The 21,051-nt window shown below is 45.2% G+C and overlaps 2 protein-coding genes across 2 annotated transcripts; one reads left to right on the top strand and one right to left on the bottom strand.

The window, feature by feature from the left end:
* Nucleotides 1–1,606: 1,606 nt before the first annotated feature.
* Nucleotides 1,607–2,761, bottom strand: LOC135547764 (protein DVR-1-like). Its single transcript, XM_064977024.1, is given in 5 exon segments — nucleotides 1,607–1,665; nucleotides 1,918–2,142; nucleotides 2,145–2,183; nucleotides 2,335–2,502; nucleotides 2,740–2,761. Coding segments are annotated over 5 exon segments (513 nt in total).
* A 17,116-nt stretch (nucleotides 2,762–19,877) lies between these two features.
* Nucleotides 19,878–20,840, top strand: LOC135547763 (trace amine-associated receptor 13c-like). Its single transcript, XM_064977023.1, has one exon. It carries the CDS (start codon nucleotides 19,878–19,880, stop codon nucleotides 20,838–20,840), a length of 963 nt encoding a protein of 320 aa, XP_064833095.1.
* The last annotated feature ends 211 nt before the right edge of the window (nucleotides 20,841–21,051 follow it).

The following is a 21,051-nucleotide window of genomic DNA, read 5'->3' as shown; positions in this document are numbered from 1 at the left end:
TTAATGATTAAACACAACAATGCAGGAGACCACAGAAGACACTTCAACCTCAACATACTGGTTAAGAACACGACCACTACTCTCACTACCACAACATCACTGCTGCCAGGTCAGGGGTCACACCAGAGCAGCTCTCTCAAACTGTTTAGTGTGGATGAAAATAGTGATTGAGTAACACACTAAATAATTAATAATGGATAAGTAAATAGATTATTCATCATGCATGTATCATTACGCCCACATTTGTTTTAGCAAGCTAGTTATTCCCACATTTATAAACGACTTCTTTAGTATGTAATAATGATTCATAAGATGTTTAATAAATATCCTTATAAACTATTTACTGATCATTAGTAAAGTCGTTTTGCAGTCTCTAATCTAAAGTGAGGACTATTCATACTTTCTTAATTCTTTATAAATGTTTTGAACAGTGACCACTTCAGCAGTACCTGATGCTCCTTAAGGTTTCAAAATGACCTAGAACATATCAATGGTTAAACAATAAGCACACAACACAGAGGATGTTGAAGGAAATATTGAATATATTGAACATTTTATTCCACAACAGTCATGCTGTTGTAGTAGTGTGCTGAAGGAAGTAACGTGTTTTGTCTGAACATGACAACACTCTTGTTTGTTGGCAGTGATTACCAAGATCAAAGTGTGGATTGCAGTCACCCATAAGAGAAGTTCATAGACTGATTACAGGGTAAAGGAACCAATATCTAAATACATAATTTAACATTACGTATAAAGGGTTACCACCTTTAATACAATACAAGTGAAGTTGTCCAAATACTTATGACCTCTTCAAATGGGGGGGGGGACTTGATTTATAAGGTGCATTCATTTTTAAATGGTAAAACAGATACAATATGTATGAAAATACCCTCAAATAAGAGGTGCGATTTTATACTGTTGCCTCGCATGAAAATGTAGAGCTCAAATCCAAAATGCTAGATTGATTAAAGAGCCAAAGTTTATTTTATTGTACCCCTTTTTCGTGACATCCAATTCGTAGTTATAGTCTTGTCCCATCGCTGCAACTCCTCTAAGGATTCGGGGAGGCGACGGTCAAGAGCCATGCGTCCTGCGAAACACGACCCTGCCAAGCCGCACTGCTTCTTGACACACTGCTCACTTAACCAGGAAGCCAGCCGCACCAATGTGTCGGGAAGAAACACCGTCCAGCTGGCGGCACCAGGCACAAGGACACGCTAGATCTGTATATGAAGTCATTTTAAATCTGAACTCCCTGAAACCCCACCTCTTCAAGGAATACCTAGGATAGGATAAAGTAATCCTTCTCACCCCCCCTTAAATGATTTAGATGCACTATTGTAAAGTGGCTGTTCCACTGGATGTCAGAAGGTGAATTCACCAATTTGTAAGTCGCTCTGGATAAGAGCGTCTGCTAAATGACTTAAATGTAAATGTAAATGTTAGATGAAATGTGTGCCTGTGCCAAACTTAGAAGAGACCATCTGTCTGAATAATACCAAAGCCTTTTCATCACAGGAGACTCAAAGAATATAACATTGTTATTATGGGTAAAAAGACTGTTCTAAAGTCCACTACACCAACCAGCCATCACACCTAATGTAATTCATCTGCAGCCACAGTCATCCATCACCATGTCCTGGTTGGTGCGTAGGAATACGTTGTTGTCGTAGTAGGGCATTGAGACAGTGGACAGGCGGATGGGTACACAGCAGGGCTGGGGTGTGCCATGGGGGTCCAAGGAGTGGACCACTGTCTGCAGGATGGCATGGTTGGTGCGTAGGAATACATTGTTGTCGTAGTAGAGCATTGAGACAGTGGACAGGCGGATGGGTACGCAGCAGGGCTGGGGTGTGCCGTGGGGGTCCAAGGAGTGGACCACTGTCTGCAGGATGGCATGGTTGGTGCGTAGGAATACATTGCTGTCATAGTAGAGCATTGAGACAGGTGACAGGCGGATGGGTACGCAGCAGGGCTGGGGTGTGCCGTAGGGGTCCAAAGAGTGGACCAGTGTCTGCAGGATAGCATGGTTGGGGCCGTTCAGGCTCTTGCTCAGGGGGAACGGGCACTGACAGTAGTTGGCCAGGTAGCGCTGCGGAGCAAGGATCCACTCCTACCAGCCCACATCCTTGAGGTCTATTAGAGGCAGAGGGGCTTACACATGCTGCTGGGTGTAACCGGGACTGAAGAAAGTTCAGGGATACAGCGACCAGTGAAACTCTTCCATTTTGCCAATTGCTACCTCATGATTACCAGCAGCTGAGCTGGACAGGTTTGCTGGATCATTTTATATAATAATGGCAGTGGGCAGGTAGCCCTCAACTGGAAAAGGACAGCCTTCCCCCGGGTGGTGGGATGTGAAGGTGTCCGTGGTCAGTGCGTGGCCTGGATGTGGCTGCAGCTCCAGCACCAGTCCATAGTTATGACCCGGTTTAAGCCATTTCTCTGCCAGCGCTGTGAGGTATCTGGGGTCTGGTTCTAGCTTAATCAACTGGGACAGCACTAAGTGGTCAGATGATGCGGATGCTACGCTACAGGACTATTTTGCTAGCACTGTCTGGAATATGTTTTGGTATTCATCCAAAGGCATTGAGGAGTACACCACTTCAGTCATCGGCTTCAACACCATAGTGCCCACAAAGCTCCCAAGGACCCTGGGACTAAACACCTCCCTCTGCAACTGGTTCCTGGACTTCCTGACGGGCCACCCCCAGATGGTAAGGGTAGGCAACAACACACCTGCCACGCTGATCCTCAACATTGGGGACCCTCAGGGGTGTATACTTACATCACCAACCATCTATCATGGTCCAAACACACCAAGACAGTCGTGAAGAGAGCAGAACAAAACCTTTTCTGCCTCAGGAGACTGAAAAGATTTGGCATGGGTCCCAAGATTCTCAAGGAGTTCTACAGCTGCACTATCGAGAGCATCTTGACCATTTGCATCACTGCCTGGCATGGCAACTATTTTGGCATCTGACCTTAAGGCGCTACATAGGGTCATGCATACAGCACAGTACATCACTGGGGCCAAGCTTCCTGCAATCCAGGACCTATATAATAGGTGCATGGTTTTGATGTGTTTGATACCATTCAATGAACTCCATTCCTGCCATTATTATGAGCTGTCGTCATCAAGGTTACTACTTTGAAGAATCTCAAATACAAAATATATTTAGATTTTTTAAACACTTTTTTGGTTATTGCATAATTCCATATGTGTTATATATGAGTAGGGGTGTCAAAACTTTTGCCTGGTAGGTAGCGGCAGGAAGCTTAGTGGTTAGAGTTTTGGACAATTAACCGGAAGGCTGCAAGAAAAAATCCCCTAGCTACCAGAAAATCTGTCGTTCTGCCCCTGAACAAGGCAGTTAACCAACTGTTCATAGGCTGTCATTGAAAAAAATATTTTTTTCTTAACTTGCCAAGTTAAATAAAGGTTAAATAAAATAATTAAAATATGTATGGTGGTGAGCAACCCTGTGTCTCTAACCTTTGACATCACTCTTCCTGCTATTACCTGCCTGAACGATGGAAACACGACAGACCAGGAGACCTCAGCAGACACATCAACATCAACATACTGGTTGTAAACACTGCTATCACTACATCACTGCTGCCAGGTCAGGGGTCACACCAGTGTCTTTTGGCCTGTAAGATATTGACCCTGGATCACATTATCTGTGTTGATACTCCAAATCAAAATCAAATCAAATTTATTTGTCACGTACACATGGTTAGCAGATGATAATGCGAGTGTAGCGAAATGCTTGTGCTTCTCGTTTCAACAATGCAGTAATAACCAATGAGTAATCTTACCTAACAATTCCAAAACTACTAACTTATACCCACAAGTGTAAAGGGATAAAGAATATGTACATAAAGATATATGAATGAGTGATGGTACAGAACGGCACCTTTTGCTGCGATTACAGCTGTAAGTCGCTTGGGGTATGTCTCTATCAGTTTTGCACATCGAGAGACTGAAATTTTTTCCCATTCCTCCTTGCAAAACAGCTCGAGCTCAGTGAGGTTGGATGGAGAGCATTTGTGAACAGCAGTTTTCAGTTCTTTCCACAGAATCTCGATTGGATTCAGGTCTGGACTTTGACTTGGCCATTCTAACACCTGGATATGTTTATTTTTTAACCATTCCATTGGAGATTTTGCTTTATGTTTTGGATCATTGTCTTGTTGGAAGACAAATCTCCGTCCCAGTCTCAGGTCTTTTGCAGACTCCATCAGGGTTTCTTCCAGAAGGGTCCTGTATTTGGCTCCATCCATCTTCCCATCAATTTTAACCATCTTCCCTGTCCCTGCTGAAGAAAAGCAGGCCCAAACCATGATGCTGCCACCACCATGTTTGACAGTGGGGATGGTGCGTTCAGGGTGATGGGCTGTGTTGCTTTTACGCCAAACATAACATTTTGCATTGTTGCCAAAAAGTTCAATTTTGGTTTCATCTGACCAGAGCACCTTCTTCCACATGTTTGGTGTGTCTCCCAGGTGGCTTGTGGCAAACTTTAGACGACACTTTTTATGGATATCTTTAAGAAATGGCTTTCTTCTTGCCACTCTTCCATAAAGGCCAGATTTGTGCAATATACGACTGATTGTTGTCCTATGGACAGAGTCTCTCACCTCAGCTGTAGATCTCTGCAGTTCATCCAGAGTGATCATGGGCCTCTTGGCTGCATCTCTGATCAGTCTTCTCCTTGTATGAGCTGAAAGTTTAGAGGGACGGCCAGGTCTTGGTAGATTTGCAGTGGTCTGATTTTTTATTTATTTTTTTATTTCACCTTTATTTAACCAGGTAGGCTAGTTGAGAACAAGTTCTCATTTGCAACTGCGACCTGGCTAAGATAAAGCATAGCAGTGTGAACAGACAACACAGAGTTACACATGGAGTAAACAATTAACAAGTCAATAACACAGTAGAAGAAAAAGGGCAGTCTATAAAGTCTATATACAATGTGTGCAAAAGGCATGTGGAGGTAGGCGAATAATTACAATATTGCAGATTAACACTGGAGTGATAAATGATCAGATGATCATGTACAGGTAGAGATATTGGTGTGCAAAAGAGCAGAAAAGTAAATAAATAAAAACTGTGGGGATGAGGTAAGTGAAAATGGGTGGGCTATTTACCAATAGATTATGTACAGCTGCAGCGATCGGTTAGCTGCTCAGATAGCTGATGTTTGAAGTTGGTGAGGGAGATAAGTCTCCAACTTCAGCGATTTTTGCAATTCGTTCCAGTCACAGGCAGCAGAGTACTGGAACGAAAGGCGGCCGAATGAGGTGTTGGCTTTAGGGATGATCAGTGAGATACACCTGCTGGAGCGCGTGCTACGGATGGGTGTTGCCATCGTGACCAGTGAATTGAGATAAGGCGGAGCTTTACGTAGCATGGCCTTGTAGATGACCTGGAGCCAGTGGGTCTTGCGACGAATATGTAGCGAGGGCCAGCCGACTAGAGCATACAATTTGCAGTGGTGGGTAGTATAAGGTGCTTTAGTGACGAAATGAATGGCACTGTGATAAACTGCATCCAGTTTGCTGAGAAGAGTGTTGGAAGCAATTTTGTAGATGACATCTCCGAAGTCGAGGATCGGTAGGATAGTCAGTTTTACTAGGGTAAGCTTGGCAGCGTGAGTGAAGGAGGCTTTGTTACTGAATAGAAAGCCGACTCTTGATTTGATTTTCGATTGGAGATGTTTGATATGGGTCTGGAAGGAGAGTTTGCAGTCTAGCCAGACACCAAGGTACTTATAGGTGTCCACATATTCAAGGTCGGAACCATCCAGTGTGGTGATGCTAGTCGGGCATGCGGGTGCAGGCAGCAATCGGTTGAAAAGCATGCATTTGGTTTTACTAGCGTTTAAGAGCAGTTGGAGGCCACGGAAGGAGTGTTGTATGGCATTGAAGCTCGTTTGGAGGTTAGATAGCACAGTGTCCAATGACGGGCCGAAAGTATATTGAATGGTGTCGTCTGCGTAGAGGTGGATCAGGGAATCGCCCGCAGCAAGAGCAACATCATTGATATATACAGAGAAAAGAGTCGGCCCGAGAATTGAACCCTGTGTGCACCCCCATAGAGACTGCCAGAGGACCGGACAGCATGCCCTCCGATTTGACACACTGAACTCTGTCTGCAAAGTAATTGGTGAACCAGGCAAGGCAGTCATCCGAAAAACCGAGGCTACTGAGTCTGCCGATAAGAATATGGTGATTGACAGAGTTGAAAGCCTTGGCACGATCGATGAAGACGGCTGCACAGTACTGTCTTTTATCGATGGCGGTTATGATGTCGTTTAGTACCTTGAGTGTGGCTGAGGTGCACCCGTGACCGGCTCGGAAACCAGATTACATAGCGGAGAAGGTACGGTGGGATTCGAGATGGTCAGTGACCTGTTTGTTGACTTGGCTTTCGAATACCTTAGATAGGCAAGGCAGAATGGATATAGGTCTGTAACAGTTTGGGTCCAGGGTGTCTCCCCCTTTGAAGAGGGGGATGACTGCGGCAGCTTTCAATCCTTGGGGATCTCAGACGATATGAAAGAGAGGTTGAACAGGCTGGTAATAGGGGTTGCGACAATGGCGGATAGTTTCAGAAATAGAGGGTCCAGACTGTCAAGCCCAGCTGATTTATACGGGTCCAGGTTTTGCAGCTCTTTCAGAACATCTGCTATCTGGATTTGGGTAAAGGAGAACCTGGAGAGGCTTGGGCGAGGAGCTGCGGGGGGGCCGGAGCTGTTGGCCGAGGTTGAAGTAGCCAGGCGGAAGGCATGGCCAGCTGTTGAGAAATGCTTGTTGAAGTTTTCAATAATCATGGATTTGTCGGTGGTGACCGTGTTCCCTAGCCTCAGTGCAGTGGGCAGCTGGGAGGAGGTGCTCTTGTTCTCCATGGACTTCACAGTGTCCCAGAACTTTTTGGAGTTGGAGCTACAGGATGCAAACTTCTGCCTGAAGAAGCTGGCCTTAGCTTTCCTGACTGACTGCGTGTATTGGTTCCTGACTTCTCTGAACAGTTGCATATCGCGGGGACTGTTCGATGCTATTGCAGTCCGCCACAGGATGTTTTTGTGCTGGTCGAGGGCAGTCAGGTCTGGAGTGAACCAAGGGCTGTATCTGTTCTTAGTTCTGCATTTTTTGAACGGAGCATGCTTATCTAAAATGGTGAGGAAGTTACTCTTAAAGAATGACCAGGCATCCTCAACTGACGGGATGAGGTCAATGTCCTTCCAGGATACCCGGGCCAGGTCGATTAGAAAGGCCTGCTCACAGAAGTGTTTTAGGGAGCGTTTGACAGTGATGAGGGGTGGTCGTTTGACTGCGGCACCGTAGCGGATACAGGCAATGAGGCAGTGGTCGCTGAGATCCTGATTGAAGACAGCGGAGGTGTATTTGGAGGGCCAGTTGGTCAGGATGACGTCTATGAGGGTGCCCTTGCTTACAGAGTTAGGGTTGTACCTGGTGGGTTCCTTGATGATTTGTGTGAGATTGAGGGCATCTAGCTTAGATTGTAGGACTGCCGGGGTGTTAAGCACATCCCAGTTTAGGTCACCTAACAGAACAAACTCTGAAGCTAGATGGGGGGGCAATCAATTCACAAATGGTGTCCAGGGCACAGCTGGGAGCTGAGGGAGGTCGGTAGCAGGCGGCAACAGTGAGAGTCTTATATCTGGAGAGAGTAATTTTCAGAATTAGTAGTTCGAACTGTTTGGGTATGGACCTGGAAAGTATGACATTACTTTGCAGGCTATCTCTGCAGTAGACTGCAACTCCTCCCCCTTTGGCAGTTCTATCTTGACGGAAGATGTTATAGTTGGGTATGGAAATCTCTGAATTTTTGGTGGCCTTCCTGAGCCAGGATTCAGACACGGCAAGGACATCAGGGTTAGCAGAGTGTGCTAAAGCAGTGAGTAAAACAAACTTAGGGAGGAGGCTTCTGATGTTGACATGCATGAAACCAAGGCTTTTTCGATCACAGAAGTCAACAAATGAGGGTGCCTGGGGACATGCAGGGCCTGGGTTTACCTCCACATCACCCGCGGAACAGAGAAGGAGTAGTATGAGGGTGCGGCTAAAGGCTATCAAAACTGGTCGCCTAGAGCGTTGGGGACAGAGAATAAGAGGAGCAGGTTTCAGGGCATGGTAGAATATATTCAGGGCATAATGCGCAGACAGGGGTATGGTGGGGTGCGGGTACGGCGGAGGTAAGCCCAGGCACTGGGTGATGATGAGAGAGGTTTTATCTCTGGACATGCTGGTTGTAATGGGTGAGGTCACCGCATATGTGGGAGGTGGGACAAAGGAGGTATCAGGGGTATGAGGAGTGGGACAAGGGGCTCCATTGTGAACTAAAACAATGATAACTAACCTGAGCAACAGTATACAAGGCATATTGACATTTGAGAGAGACATACAGCAAGGCATACAGTAATCACAGGTGTTGAACTGGGGAAGCTAGCTAAAACAGTGGGTGAGACAACAGCTAATCAGCTAGCATAACAACAGCAGGTAAGATGGCATTGACTAGGCAATGGGGCCGACAGATAAAACAAACAAGCAGAATGGAGTACCGTGATTAATGGACAGTCCAGCGTGCATCAGCTATGTAGCCAAGTGATCAGAGTCCAGGGGGCAGCGGTGGATGGGGCAGGGGGGCTGGACTGGCGAGTGTTATCCAGGTAAAAAAAAAACAATGACTAAATAGCTTGTAGCTAGTTAGCTTCTGGAGGTTCTTGAGTGTGTTCTAAAAATTAAAAATAATAGCGATTCCGTATCACATTGGGTGAGGCAGGTTTCCGGAAGGTATAAACAAATTTAAAAAAAAAATAATTGTGAAGAGATAGAAAGTACATATGGGCCACTGCGTGTTTGGGACGCGGCGATGCAGACGGTTAGCAGGCCTGTGCTAACAAGCTAACAGATTAGCAGGCCTGTGCTAACAAGCTAACAGATTAGCAGGCCGGGGTAAACAAAGTAGTAGTTAGCGGACCTGGGCTAAACAAGCTAGCAGTTAGCATGCCGAATTAGCAAGCAAGGAGATAGCGAGGGCTAGAGAGTTAGCCTTTGTAGGACGTCGCGATGGGGTGAGTCTGTTTATTCCTCTTCATGCAGTGACATCGATAGACCGGTCGTGGGTCCGGGTATTGTAGCCCAGGAGTATGCTAGGAGCACAGGAGCTCTGGCCGGGCTAGCTTCAAGCTACGTGGGTGGAAACGCTGGCCAGGAGTAATCAACCAGGGTTGCGGTTTAGCTCGATAGCTAGTTGTGAAGATCCAGCTGAAAAATGTTGGAAAAAAATAAATAGGTCCGTTATGCTCTGGTTAGTGTCGCGTTGTTCGAACTGGCGAGAGCTTTCTGAGCTAAGGGTTAGCTGATGACCGGTTAGCTGAAGACCGCTAGCATAGCTGGTGGTTAGCTGGCTAGCTTCAGTTGAGGGGTTCCGGTTCCGAGGTAAATATACTTTAGGAAAAGTAGCTACATTGGGTGAGGCGGGTTGCAGGAGAGTATTTGGAAGCTAGCAAAATGTTTTTAAAGATATGAGAAGAAAAATATCTAAAAATATCTAAAACGAAAAAGCGACGATATTTACAGAGAGACGATACGACAGGACGACTTACTGCTACGCCATTTCAATATTATCCCTTGCACAGTGCTCCTTGGGATATTTAAAGCTTGGGAAATCTTTTTGTATCCAAATCCGGCTTTAAACTTCTTCACAACAGTATCTCGGACCTGCCTGGTGTGTTCCTGTAACGGCGTTCTTCGTTTGTCGAAAGAGAGTCGGACCGAAATGCAGCGTGTTGGTTACTCATGTTTTTTAATGAAACAAATGACGAATACATGAAAATAACTGAGACAAATACAAAACGGAACATGAAACCTAAGTACAGCCTATCTGGTGTAACTACACAGAGACAGGAACAATCACCCACAAAATACAAAGTGAAACCCAGGCTACCTAAATACGGTTCCCAATCAGAGACAACGAGAATCACCTGACTCTGAGAACCGCCTCAGGCAGCCAAACCTATGCAACACCCCTACTCAGCCGCAATCCCAATAACTAAAAAACCCCACTACGAAATACAACAACATAAACCCATGTCACACCCTGACCTGACCAACTAATTAACGAAAACACAAAATACTAAGACCAAGGCATGACAGAACCCCCCCCCCTAAGGTGCGGACTCCCGGACGCACCTCAAAACCATAGGGAGGGTCCGGGTGGGCGTCTGTCCATGGTGGCGGTTCCGGCTCGGGACGTGGAAACCACTCCATAAATTCATAGTTCCTCCCCTTCGCGTCCTGGGATGATCCACCCTCACCGCCGACCATGGCCTAATAGTCCTCACCCAGAACCCCACTGAACTGAGGAGCAGCTCGTGACTGAGTTGCATTTCGGGACTGAGGGGCAGCTCGGGACTGAGGGGCAGCTCGGGACTGAGGGGCAGCCCAGTATTGAGAGAAAGCCCTGCACTGAGAGGAAGCCCAGTACTGAGAGGAAGCCCAGTACTGAGATGAAGCCCAGCCAGGCAGTTGAATCCGGCAGATCCTGGCTGACTGGCGGATCCGGAAGAGTCTGGCTGACTGGCGGATCCGGAAGAGTCTGGCTGACTGGCGGATCCGGAAGAGTCTGGCTGACTGGCGGATCCGGAAGAGTCTGGCTGACTGGCGGATCGGGAAGAGTCTGGCTGACTGGCGGATCGGGAAGAGTCTGGCTGACTGGCGGATCGGGAAGAGTCTGGCTGACTGGCAGATCTGGAAGAGTCTGGCTGACTGGCAGATCTGGAAGAGTCTGGCGGATCCTGGCAGACTGGTTGACTGGCAGATCTGGAAGAGTCTGCTTCATGCTGACTGGCGGCTCTGGTTGCTCCATGCTGACTGGCGGCTCTGGCTGCTCCATGCTGACTGGCGGCTCTGGCTGCTCCATGCTGACTGGCGGCTCTGGCTGCTCCATGCAGACTAACAGCTTTGTCAGCTCCTTGCCAACTGGCAGCTCCTTGCAGTCTGGCAGCTCCTTGCAGTCTGGCAGCTCCTTGCAGACTGGCAAATCCTTGCAGACTGGCAACTCCATGCAGACTGGCAACTCCATGCAGACTGGCAGCTCCATGCAGACTGGCAGCTCCATGCAGACTGGCAGCTCCTTGCAGACTGGCAGCTCCATGCAGACTGGCAGCTCTAGCTGCTCCATGCAGACTGGCAGCTCCATGCAGACTGGCAGCTCCTTGCAGACTGGCAGCTCCATGCAGACTGGCAGCTCTAGCTGCTCCATGCAGACTGGCAGCTCTAGCTGCTCCATGCAGACTGGCAGCTCTAGCTGCTCCATGCAGACTGGCAGCTCTGGCTGCTCCATGCAGACTGGCAGCTCTGGCTGCTCCATGCAGACTGGCAGCTCTGGCTGCTCCGAACAGGCAGGAGGCTCCAGCAGCGCTGGAGAGGAGAAAGGCTCTGATAGCGCTGAACAGGCGGGAAACTCCGACAGCGCAGGAGAGAAGAAAGGCTCCGACAGCGCAGGAGAGGCGAGGCGCACTGTAGGCCTGATGCGTGGTGCTGGCACTGGTGGTATTGGGCCGAGGACACGCACAGGAAGCCTGGTGCGGGGAGCTACTACCGGAGGGCTGGGGTGTGGAGGTGGTACTGGATAGACCGGACCGTGCAGGCGCACTGGAGCTCTTGAGCACCGAGCATGCCCAACCTTACCCGGTTGAATACTCTCGGTCGCCCTGCCAGTGCGGCGAGGTGGAATAGCCCGCACTGGGCTATGTAGTCGAACCGGAGACACCGAGCGCAAGGCTGGTGCCATGTAAGCCGGCCCAAGGAGACGCACTGGGGACCAGATGCGTAGAGCCGGCTTCATGGCATTTGGCTCGACGCTCAATCTAGCCCGGGCGATTCGCGGAGCTGAAATATACCGCACCGGGCTATGCACCCGCACTGGGGACACCGTGCTCACCACTGCATAACACGGTGCCTGCCCGGTCTCTCTAGCCCCCCGGTAAGCACAGGGAGTTTGCGCAGGTCTCCTACCCAGCGTAGCCATACTCCCTGAAAGCCCCCCCCCCCCCCCAATAAATTTTTGGGGCTTATTCCCGGGCTTCCATCCACGTTGCCTTGCTGCCTCATACCAGCGCCTCTCCGCTTTAGCCGCCTCTAGTTCCTCCTTGGGGCGGCGATATTCACCAGGCTGAGCCCAGGGTACTTTTCCGTCCAGTTCTTCCTCCCATGTCCAATTCTCCAAGTGGTGCAGCCTCTCCCACTGAAGCTGCTTCTGTTGCCTCTTCTGTGGCTCCTGCCTGTTAACACGCTGCTCGGTCCGTGTGTGGTGGGTGATTCTGTAACGGCGTTCTTCGTTTGTCGAAAGAGAGTCGGACCGAAATGCAGCGTGTTGGTTACTCATGTTTTTTAATGAAACAAATGACGAATACATGAAAATAACTGAGACAAATACAAAACAACAAAATGGAACGTGAAACATAATTACAGCCTATCTGGTGAAACTACACAGAGACAGGCACAATCACCCACGAAATACAAAGTGAAACCCAGGCTACCTAAATACGGTTCCCAATCAGAGACAACGAGAATCACCTGACTCTGATTGAGAACCGCCTCAGGCAGCCAAACCTATGCAACACCCCTACTCAGCCGCAATCCCAATAACTAAAAAACCCCACTTCGAAATAAAACAACATAAACCCATGTCACACCCTGGCCTGACTAACTAATTAACGAAAACACAAAATACTAAGACCAAGGCGTGACATTTCCTTGTTCTTCATGATGCTCTCTGAGCTTTTAACGGACCTCTGAGACTATCACAGTGCAGGTGCATTTATACGGAGACTTGATTACACACAGGTGTATTGTATTTATCATCATTAGTCATTTAGGTCAACATTGGACCATTCAGAGATCCTCACTGAACTTCTGGAGAGAGTTTGCTGCACTGAAAGTAAAGGGTCTGAATAATTTTGCACGCCCAATTTTTCAGTTTTTGATTTGTTAAAAAAAGTTTGAAATATCCAATAAATGTCGTTCCACTTCATGATTGTGTCCCACTTGTTGTTGATTCTTCACAAAAAAATACAGTTTTATATCTTTATGTTTGAAGCCTGAAATGTGGCAAAAGGTCGCAAAGTTCAAGGGGGCAGAATACTTTCGCAAGACACTGTACATATGAGATGAGTAAAGTAGGGTATGTAAACAAAGTGGCATAGTTTAAAGTGGCTAGTGATACATGTATTACATAAAGATGCAGTGGATGATAGAGTACAGTATATACATATACATATGATATGAATAATGTAGGGTATGTAAACATTATATTAAGTAGCATTGTTTAAAGTGGCTAGTGATATATTTTCCATCAATTTCCATCAATTCCCATTATTAAAGTGGCTGGAGTTGAGTCAGTGTGTTGGCAGCAGCCACTCAATGTTAGTGGTGGCTGTTTAACAGTCTGATGACCTTGAGATAGAATCTGTTTTTCAGTCTCTCTGTAACTTTCCTCTTGGACTATTGGTTAAGATGTTGGTTTTCCACTCAGGATCCCGGGGTTCAGATCCCACCTATGAAAGAGTCATGATTCAGAGGTGGGATTCTTGACCTGTGCAGAGTTTTGGACCTCATTGTTCCAGAGCCTTGCATAAAGGTGATAACAGGACCCTCTGGTGTCAGAAACATGACCAAGTCAAACTAACATCATTAAGAGTTGTCCACTTACACAGCAGAGACAATATAGTCCCAATGACATCAGTCACAGAGCACAGTTTGACTTTTGCAGATGTACGATGCTCTCAAAGAATCATGCAAAGGTCAAATATGTAATTTTGTCAGTCATTTAGCAGACACTCTTAAACGGAGTGACTTACAAGAACAATTAAGGTGAAGTTCCTTGCTCAAAGGCACATCGACAGACTTTTCACCAAGTTGGCTCAGGGATTTGAACCAGCAACCTTTCTCTTACTAGCCCAACATTTTAACCGCTTGGCTATCTGCCACCAGTTTTTGATAGTTTTTGATTAATCTTGTTTTATTTATTGTATGTTCATGTTCACAAATGAGATCCTGTTCTCAATGGTGACATATCCAAAATAAAAGTAAAAGAATATATACAAATAACAAATCACAATGTTGTTAGATGTGTTTGACACCTTTAATTGGTAGAGTGAAATAAGTGTCATTACAACAGAGCCATGCATGTTTTGAAAATGTGAATATGTAAATGTGTGAGTGGGCATTCTATGTTCTTTTTTCTATGTTTTTGTATTGGCTGGGTATGGTTCTCAATCAGGGACAGCTGTTTATTGTTGTCTAATTGGGAACCATACTGAGTACTAACGTTTGTCACGCCCTGACGTTAGAGCTTTTTATGTCTCTATTTTGGTTTGGTCAGGGTGTGAGTTGGGTGGGCATTCTATGTTCTTTTTTCTATGTTTGTTTTGGCCGGGTATGGTTCTCAATCAGGGACCGCTGTCTATTGTTGTCTCTGATTGGGAACCATACTTAGGTAGATTTTCCCCAGCGCAGTCACAGCCCGGTGCGCTCATATTTAATTTTATTTTACATTTATTTAACTAGGCAAGTCAGTTATTTTCAATGACGACCTAGGAACAGTGGGTTAACTGTCTGTTCAGGGGCAGAATGACAGATTTGTACCTTGTTAGCTCAGGTATTTGAACATCCAACCTTTCGGTTACTAGTCCAATGCTCTAACCACTAGGCTACCCTGCCACTCCCCGCATTGGCCGGGCTAGAGTGGGCATTCAGCCAGGTCGGATGGTGCTGTATCAGCGCTACTGGCCTCCAGTGAGTCTCTTCGGCCCTGGATATCCTGCTCCGGCTCTGCACACTGTGTCTCCGGTGCGTCTGCACAGCCCAGTGCGTCCTGTGCTAGCGCCCCGCATTTGCAGGGCGAAAGTAACCATCCAGCCAGGACGGGTTGTGCCAGCTCTAAGCTTGTGTCCTCCAGTGCTCCTCCACGGCCCATAAGTCCGGTGAGACCTGTTCTGGTTCCACGTACCAGTCCTCCAGTATGTCTCCCAGCCTGGTAAGCCCTGTGGCAGCTCCACTCATCAGGTTTCCAGTATGCCTCCTCAGTCCGATGAGAACTGTTCCGGCTCCACGTACGAAGCCTCCAGCGACGGCCCCCGGCCCGGAGCCTCCCGCGATGGCCCCGGCCCGGAGCCTCCAGCGACGGTCCCCAGTCAAGAGCTTGCAGCGTCAATCTACGGTCCGGGGATCCCAGGGATGATTTAACCAGTTTTCCAAAATGGCCACCAACCAGCTCTAATTGGTAGGATTCACATATCTCCTTAAGTAAGTGGTACATGAAGACAAATGATGGCTTAACATCGTACCCATATGCCATTTAGCAGACACTTTTATCCAAAGTGACTTACAGTATGTATACATTCAATGTATTGAACCCACTATCCTGGTTTTGCAAGTGCCATGATCTACCAACTGAGCTACAGAGGACCAGTTATTGTTGACTGTCCATCTTGAGTAACGGCAGCAATCTTTCACCCTCAAAATTGTCAGAATTAAGATCAATCAAGAAATCTGTTATTAATTTTGAATTTCACATCTAGCTAAGGTGTTTGGTGCAGTATTTCTCAATGTGCATGAAAATTATAGTTAGTGCACTGACTGATTTCTGAGAACCTGTCTACAACTTCATCAGTCAAACTTTAGTAAATACATCACAAGCTATATGCTGTTTATCAGTGAGGAAAATTACTAGCTTGCTAGCTAAGTTCCATTTCTTTGTTTGTCAATGAAGCTAGCTATAGTAGTAGCGCATTGAACAGACAGGCCCCGTTAGCTGAATTGACTTATAAAGTCTCTGCCGAGTGGTGACCGCTTCGTTTTGACAACGTTCTCATTTACTATTACTGTATTTGTCTGTCTGGCAGTGTTTCATGTTACAAAATAGGTTGCAGCGTAACACAAAATGCTCACAAATGGGTTTTGAATTTGGAAATATTGACAAGTGGCAGTTGGGCTGCAAGTGCACATCGTCTCAATTGTCATTTTGACCAAATCAGTGGCAGACTGGAGTGATCACTATCAAACACATCAACAAGTGGCCACTCCATAAAGGGTTAGGGGTCAAGTGTTCTTTCAACATAATATTGGTGATGTGTTGTCTTATGTAAACAAGTGTGTGTTGTCATATGTTCTGTTCTGTCTCACTGGTTCTATTGTAGGATTGGTTAGAGCGCAATCTGTGCAGCTGTTTCTCCACGCATGACAATTCTGACGTTACCATCCGCTGTTAGTGTTCAGGATGGAAATCAAAACTCAACCCTCAAATATCCAAGAGATCTAGGAAAATAACAGCTTACTTAAAAACTTCTTGGCGCACCCATCCCGTTATCCCATTTCATCAACATCTGCTGAATTGCAAAGCACCAAATTCAAATTAAATTACTAAAAATATTTAATTTTCATGAAATCACAAGAGCAATATAGCAAAACACAGATTAGCTTGCTGTTAATCCACCTGGCGTGTCAGATTTCAAAAAAGCTTTACAGCTAAAGCAAACCAAGCATTTATGTAAGGACATCTCTCTCAGCAGACAAAACATTACAAACAGCTACCAGCAAAGTTCATTTGATTGCTTTTCTGACTTTCGTGACCAATGAATCGCTTACCTTTGATGATCTTCGGATGTTTGCACTCACAAGACTCCCAGTTAAACAATAAATGTTCCTTTTGTTCCATAAAGATTCTATTTATATCCAAAATACCTCCATTTGGTTGGTGCGTTTTGAGTAATTCACAGGCTCGAGCGGTCACGACGGGGCAGAAGAATATTCCAAATAGTATCCGTAGAGTTCATAGAAACATGTCAAACGTTTTTTATAATCATTCCATTTTAACAATGAATAATCAATAATATTTCAACCGGACCGTAGCTTTTTCAATAGGAGAGAGAGAGAGAAAATGTCTGCTCCAAGCTGTTGCGCATGCAAAATGCTGCTGGCACCCAGCCATCCATTGACGCAAAGTGATCGTTCTCACTCATTTTTCAGAATAAAAGGCTGAAACTATGTCTAAAGACTGTTCACACCATGTGAAAGCCATAGGAAAAGGAATCTGGTTGATATCCCTTTAAATGGAGGGAAGCCATGCAATGGAACAGGGAGCTTTCAAAATAAGAGGCACTTCCTAGTTGGATTTTCCTCAGGTTTCCGCCTGCAATATCAGTTCTGCTATACTCACAGACAATATTTGGACAGTTTTGGAAACTTTAGAGTGTTTTCTATCCTAATCTGACAATTATATTATATTGTTAGATTATTATATGCATATTCTAGGTTCTGGGCCTGAGAAGTAGGCAGTTTAATTTGGGTACATTTATCATCCAAACATCAAAATACTGCCCCTACACTCAACAGGTTAAATCTCACAAACATCTGTTTTGGAAGATATGACCTCTATTATGCCATTTACATCTTGCAAAACATTTATATACTAGAATCAATGTTTCTGTCTAATATCTATGCAACATTGGCCTTTTTCAACTAGAGAAGTTAGTTTTTGAGTTCAGCTGCCTTTTATGGTCTCAAAATGACCAAGAACATATCAATGGATAAACAATAATCACAACACAGAGGATGTTAAAATAAATATGTCATATTTTATTCCAAAACAGTCACACTGTTGTAATAGTGTGATGTGTAAATTCAGTCTATTATGAGTAAATGGAAGTTTTTTGGTGATTTATAAATGGTGTTTCCTAGCCTCAGTGCGGTGGGCAGCTGGGAGAAGGTGCTCTTATTCTCCATGAACTTTACAGTGTCCCAGAATTTTTTGGGAGTTTGTGCTCCAGGACGCAAATTTCTGTTTGAAAAAGCTAGCCTTTGCTTTCCTAACTGCGTGTGTATATTGGTTCCTAACTTCCCTGAAAAGTTGCATATCGCGGGGGCTATTCGATGCCAATGCAGTACGCCACAGGATGTTTTTGTGCTGGTCAAGGGATGTCAGGTCTGGAGTGAACCAAGAGCTTTATCTGTTCCTGGTTCTACATTTTTTGAATGGGGCATGCTTATTTAAGATGGTGAGGAAAGCACTTGTAAAGAAGAACCAGGCATCCTCTACTGACGGAATGATGTCAATATCCTTCCAGGATTCCTGGGCCAGGTGGAGTGTTTTAGGGAGTGTTTGACTGTGATGAGGGGCAGCCCCATTACGGACGAAGACAATGAGGCAGTGATCGCTGAGATCCTGGTTGAAGACAGCAGAGGTGTAGGTTGGTTAGGATGATTTCTATGAGGGTGCCCGTGTTTACGGATTTGCGGTTGTACCTGGTATGTTCATTGATCATTTGTGTGAGATTGGGGGCTTAGATTGTAGGTTGGCCAGGATGTTAAGCATGTGCCAGTTTAGGTCACCTAAAAGCACGAGCTCTGAAGATAGATTGGGGCCAATCAATTCACATATGGTGTCCAGGGCACAGCTGTGGGCAGAAGGTGGTCTATAGCAAGCTCAACGGTGAGAGACTTGTTTCTGGTAAAGGTGGATTTTTGAAAGTAGAAGCTTAATTTATGTGGGCACAGACCTGGATAGGAAGACAGAGCTCTGCAGGCTCTCTCTGCAGTAGATTGCAACTCCGCCCCCTTTGGCAATTCTATCTTGTCGGAAAAAGTTATAGTTAGGGAAGAACATTTTCTGGAGGTCATCCTAAGCCAGGATTCAGACACGACTAGGACATTCGGGTTGGTAGAGTGTGCTAAAGCAGTGAATAAAACAAACTTAGGGAGGAGGCTTCTAATGTTAACATGCATGAAACCAAGGCTTTTACAGTTACAGAAGTTAACAAATGATGGATCGTGTCATGATGGATCGGCGAGGCTCCATGTCGGCAGTAAAAGGGGTCCAGGCCAATTGGAAAAATAGGTATTGTGGCCAAAGGAGTGGCTTGTGGACCTCTTCGGCAAGTCGGGAGATGGGCCTAGCAAAAAAAAAAAAAGCTAGCTATCTGCGATGATCCAGGTGAAAAGGTTCAGAGCTTACGGTAGGAATCCGGGGGTATGGAGAAAATAAGTCAGATTTGCTCTGGTTTGAATCACGCTGTGCAAAGATATAAAAGGATATATACACACGTGACACGACAAGACAAAAGACAAAGACGTCTGACTGCTACGCCATCTTGGAAAAGGAAACTAAATAGGAAAATAAACACCACATTAAATCAGATAATATACTTGGCCATTACAACAGATCAAATTTGTAGTTACTGCGTTTTGCCTTTGTAGGTCAGCATAACTTTATGCCATCTCATCAACATTCTTACTGTCAACTTTCCTACACACTGACTAGCTGACATGTGGTGTGCAATCATGCCTCCTGAGGTTGTGGAATATGTTCCAAACTGAGCACTGACAAAACCCAAACCAGTTAGTCTGCACAGTTATCCTATTTCCTATGTAAAATAGCCTTTCAGTGACCAATAAATCACGCATACTATATTTCCCCCATTAAAGTGCTCAACTGAGAAAATGTACCTTTCCTCTCATCTCTAACTGTCAGTAAGACTGAAGGACAGGCTAGGTGGCTACAGCAACATCATATCCTGTCATATATTACATCATGCTTTCATTAATGATTTGTTAAACCAAACATTTGTTCATTTGTGTGCTCACGTGAGTGTGCACTCACCTTATTTGCGTGTGTCTGTGTCTGTGTGTGTGTGTGTGTGTAGAGACTCTGGGGAGGAGAGTGGCTGTCAGTAACTCAGAGATAAATAGAGAGGCAGAGCTCAGAGTTTGTCAGAAGGCTGACCTGACAGGGTCACACAGAGGACCAAGCAAGAGCAGGACCTCAACGTTTTGATCATTTTCTACAAATGGAGGAACATGAAGATGTTCAATATTGTTTTCAAGACAGAAACTCTTCTTGCAGAAAGGTTTTGCTATCGTCATCTATCTACACACCACTGTACATCTTCTGCTCATTGTTTTCAGCAGTTACAGTATTTTTGAACCTACTGGTGATCATCTCCATCTCTCACTTCAAGCAGCTCCACACTCCAACCAACCTGCTCATCCTCTCTCTGGCTGTGTCAGATCTCCTGGTGGGAGCGATTGTGATACCAGTAACGACTGTAGCAATAATGGAATCATGCTGGGGATTTGGGAAATATTTCTGTGCTTTTCATTTCTATATGGCTTTTTTATGCACTTCTTTATCTCTGGGCAATTTGGTCTTGATATCTATTGACCGCTATATTGCTGTGTGTGATCCCTTATTGTACCACTCTAAAATAACAATAACAAGAATAATGTGTTGTATATCCATGACCTGGTTTTGTTGTATCATATACCAGGCTGTTGTTATAAAAATATGTATAAATGTACAATTACCCAGTAGGTGTTTGAAAGAATGCTTTACTATAGAAGGGTCAATCTGGGGTAATATAATTGATATTGTAATTACAATGGTTGTCCCATGCTCTATTATTATAACACTTTATTTGAAAATCTTTGTGGTGGCCACATCACAGGCCAGAAAGGTGTTTTCAAAAGATGCTGCCAGTGTGTCTGGTGTTCAAACTGTACAGGCAAATAAGTCTGAGAGGAAAGCAGCAAAAACTCTGTCTATTGTTGTTTTCAACTATCTCATTTGTTGGATTCCATCTCTATTTATTTTGTTTTTTGTACACATTTTTATTGACAATTTATTATCATTATTCATCAGTTTTCTGCCACTTGTTAATTCCTTAATTAATCCAATAATTTATGCTTTCTTTTATCCATGGTTCAAAGTGACAGCTAAACATATTTTAACTCTGAAGTTAAGGTGTTCATAGTTCCTGTGTTTTATTCCTAAATTTGACTAACAGGTTTGATATAGTTATGTTATAGAATTGTTGTAATTTCTTCTTTCATGTAACAATACACTGACATTACTTATCTCAGTGTTCTCGTCATAGATTCATGTGGTGTTGATACAAAATCATTTGTCTGGATTGGAAGGGAATGACTTGGAGAAAGCATTAGCTTGTTGTATAAGAATTTGTT

This window comes from Oncorhynchus masou, chromosome 10, assembly GCF_036934945.1.
Source record: "Oncorhynchus masou masou isolate Uvic2021 chromosome 10, UVic_Omas_1.1, whole genome shotgun sequence".
Taxonomy (NCBI): Eukaryota; Metazoa; Chordata; class Actinopteri; order Salmoniformes; family Salmonidae; genus Oncorhynchus; species Oncorhynchus masou.
Note: the sequence above shows the minus strand (reverse complement) of the source record. Positions and strands in the feature narration are given on the sequence as shown.

Bases quoted from the DNA above. Each gene is read 5' to 3' on its own strand.
- LOC135547763 (XM_064977023.1), top strand. From the start codon at position 19,878: ATGGAGGAACATGAAGATGTTCAATATTGTTTTCAAGACAGAAACTCT.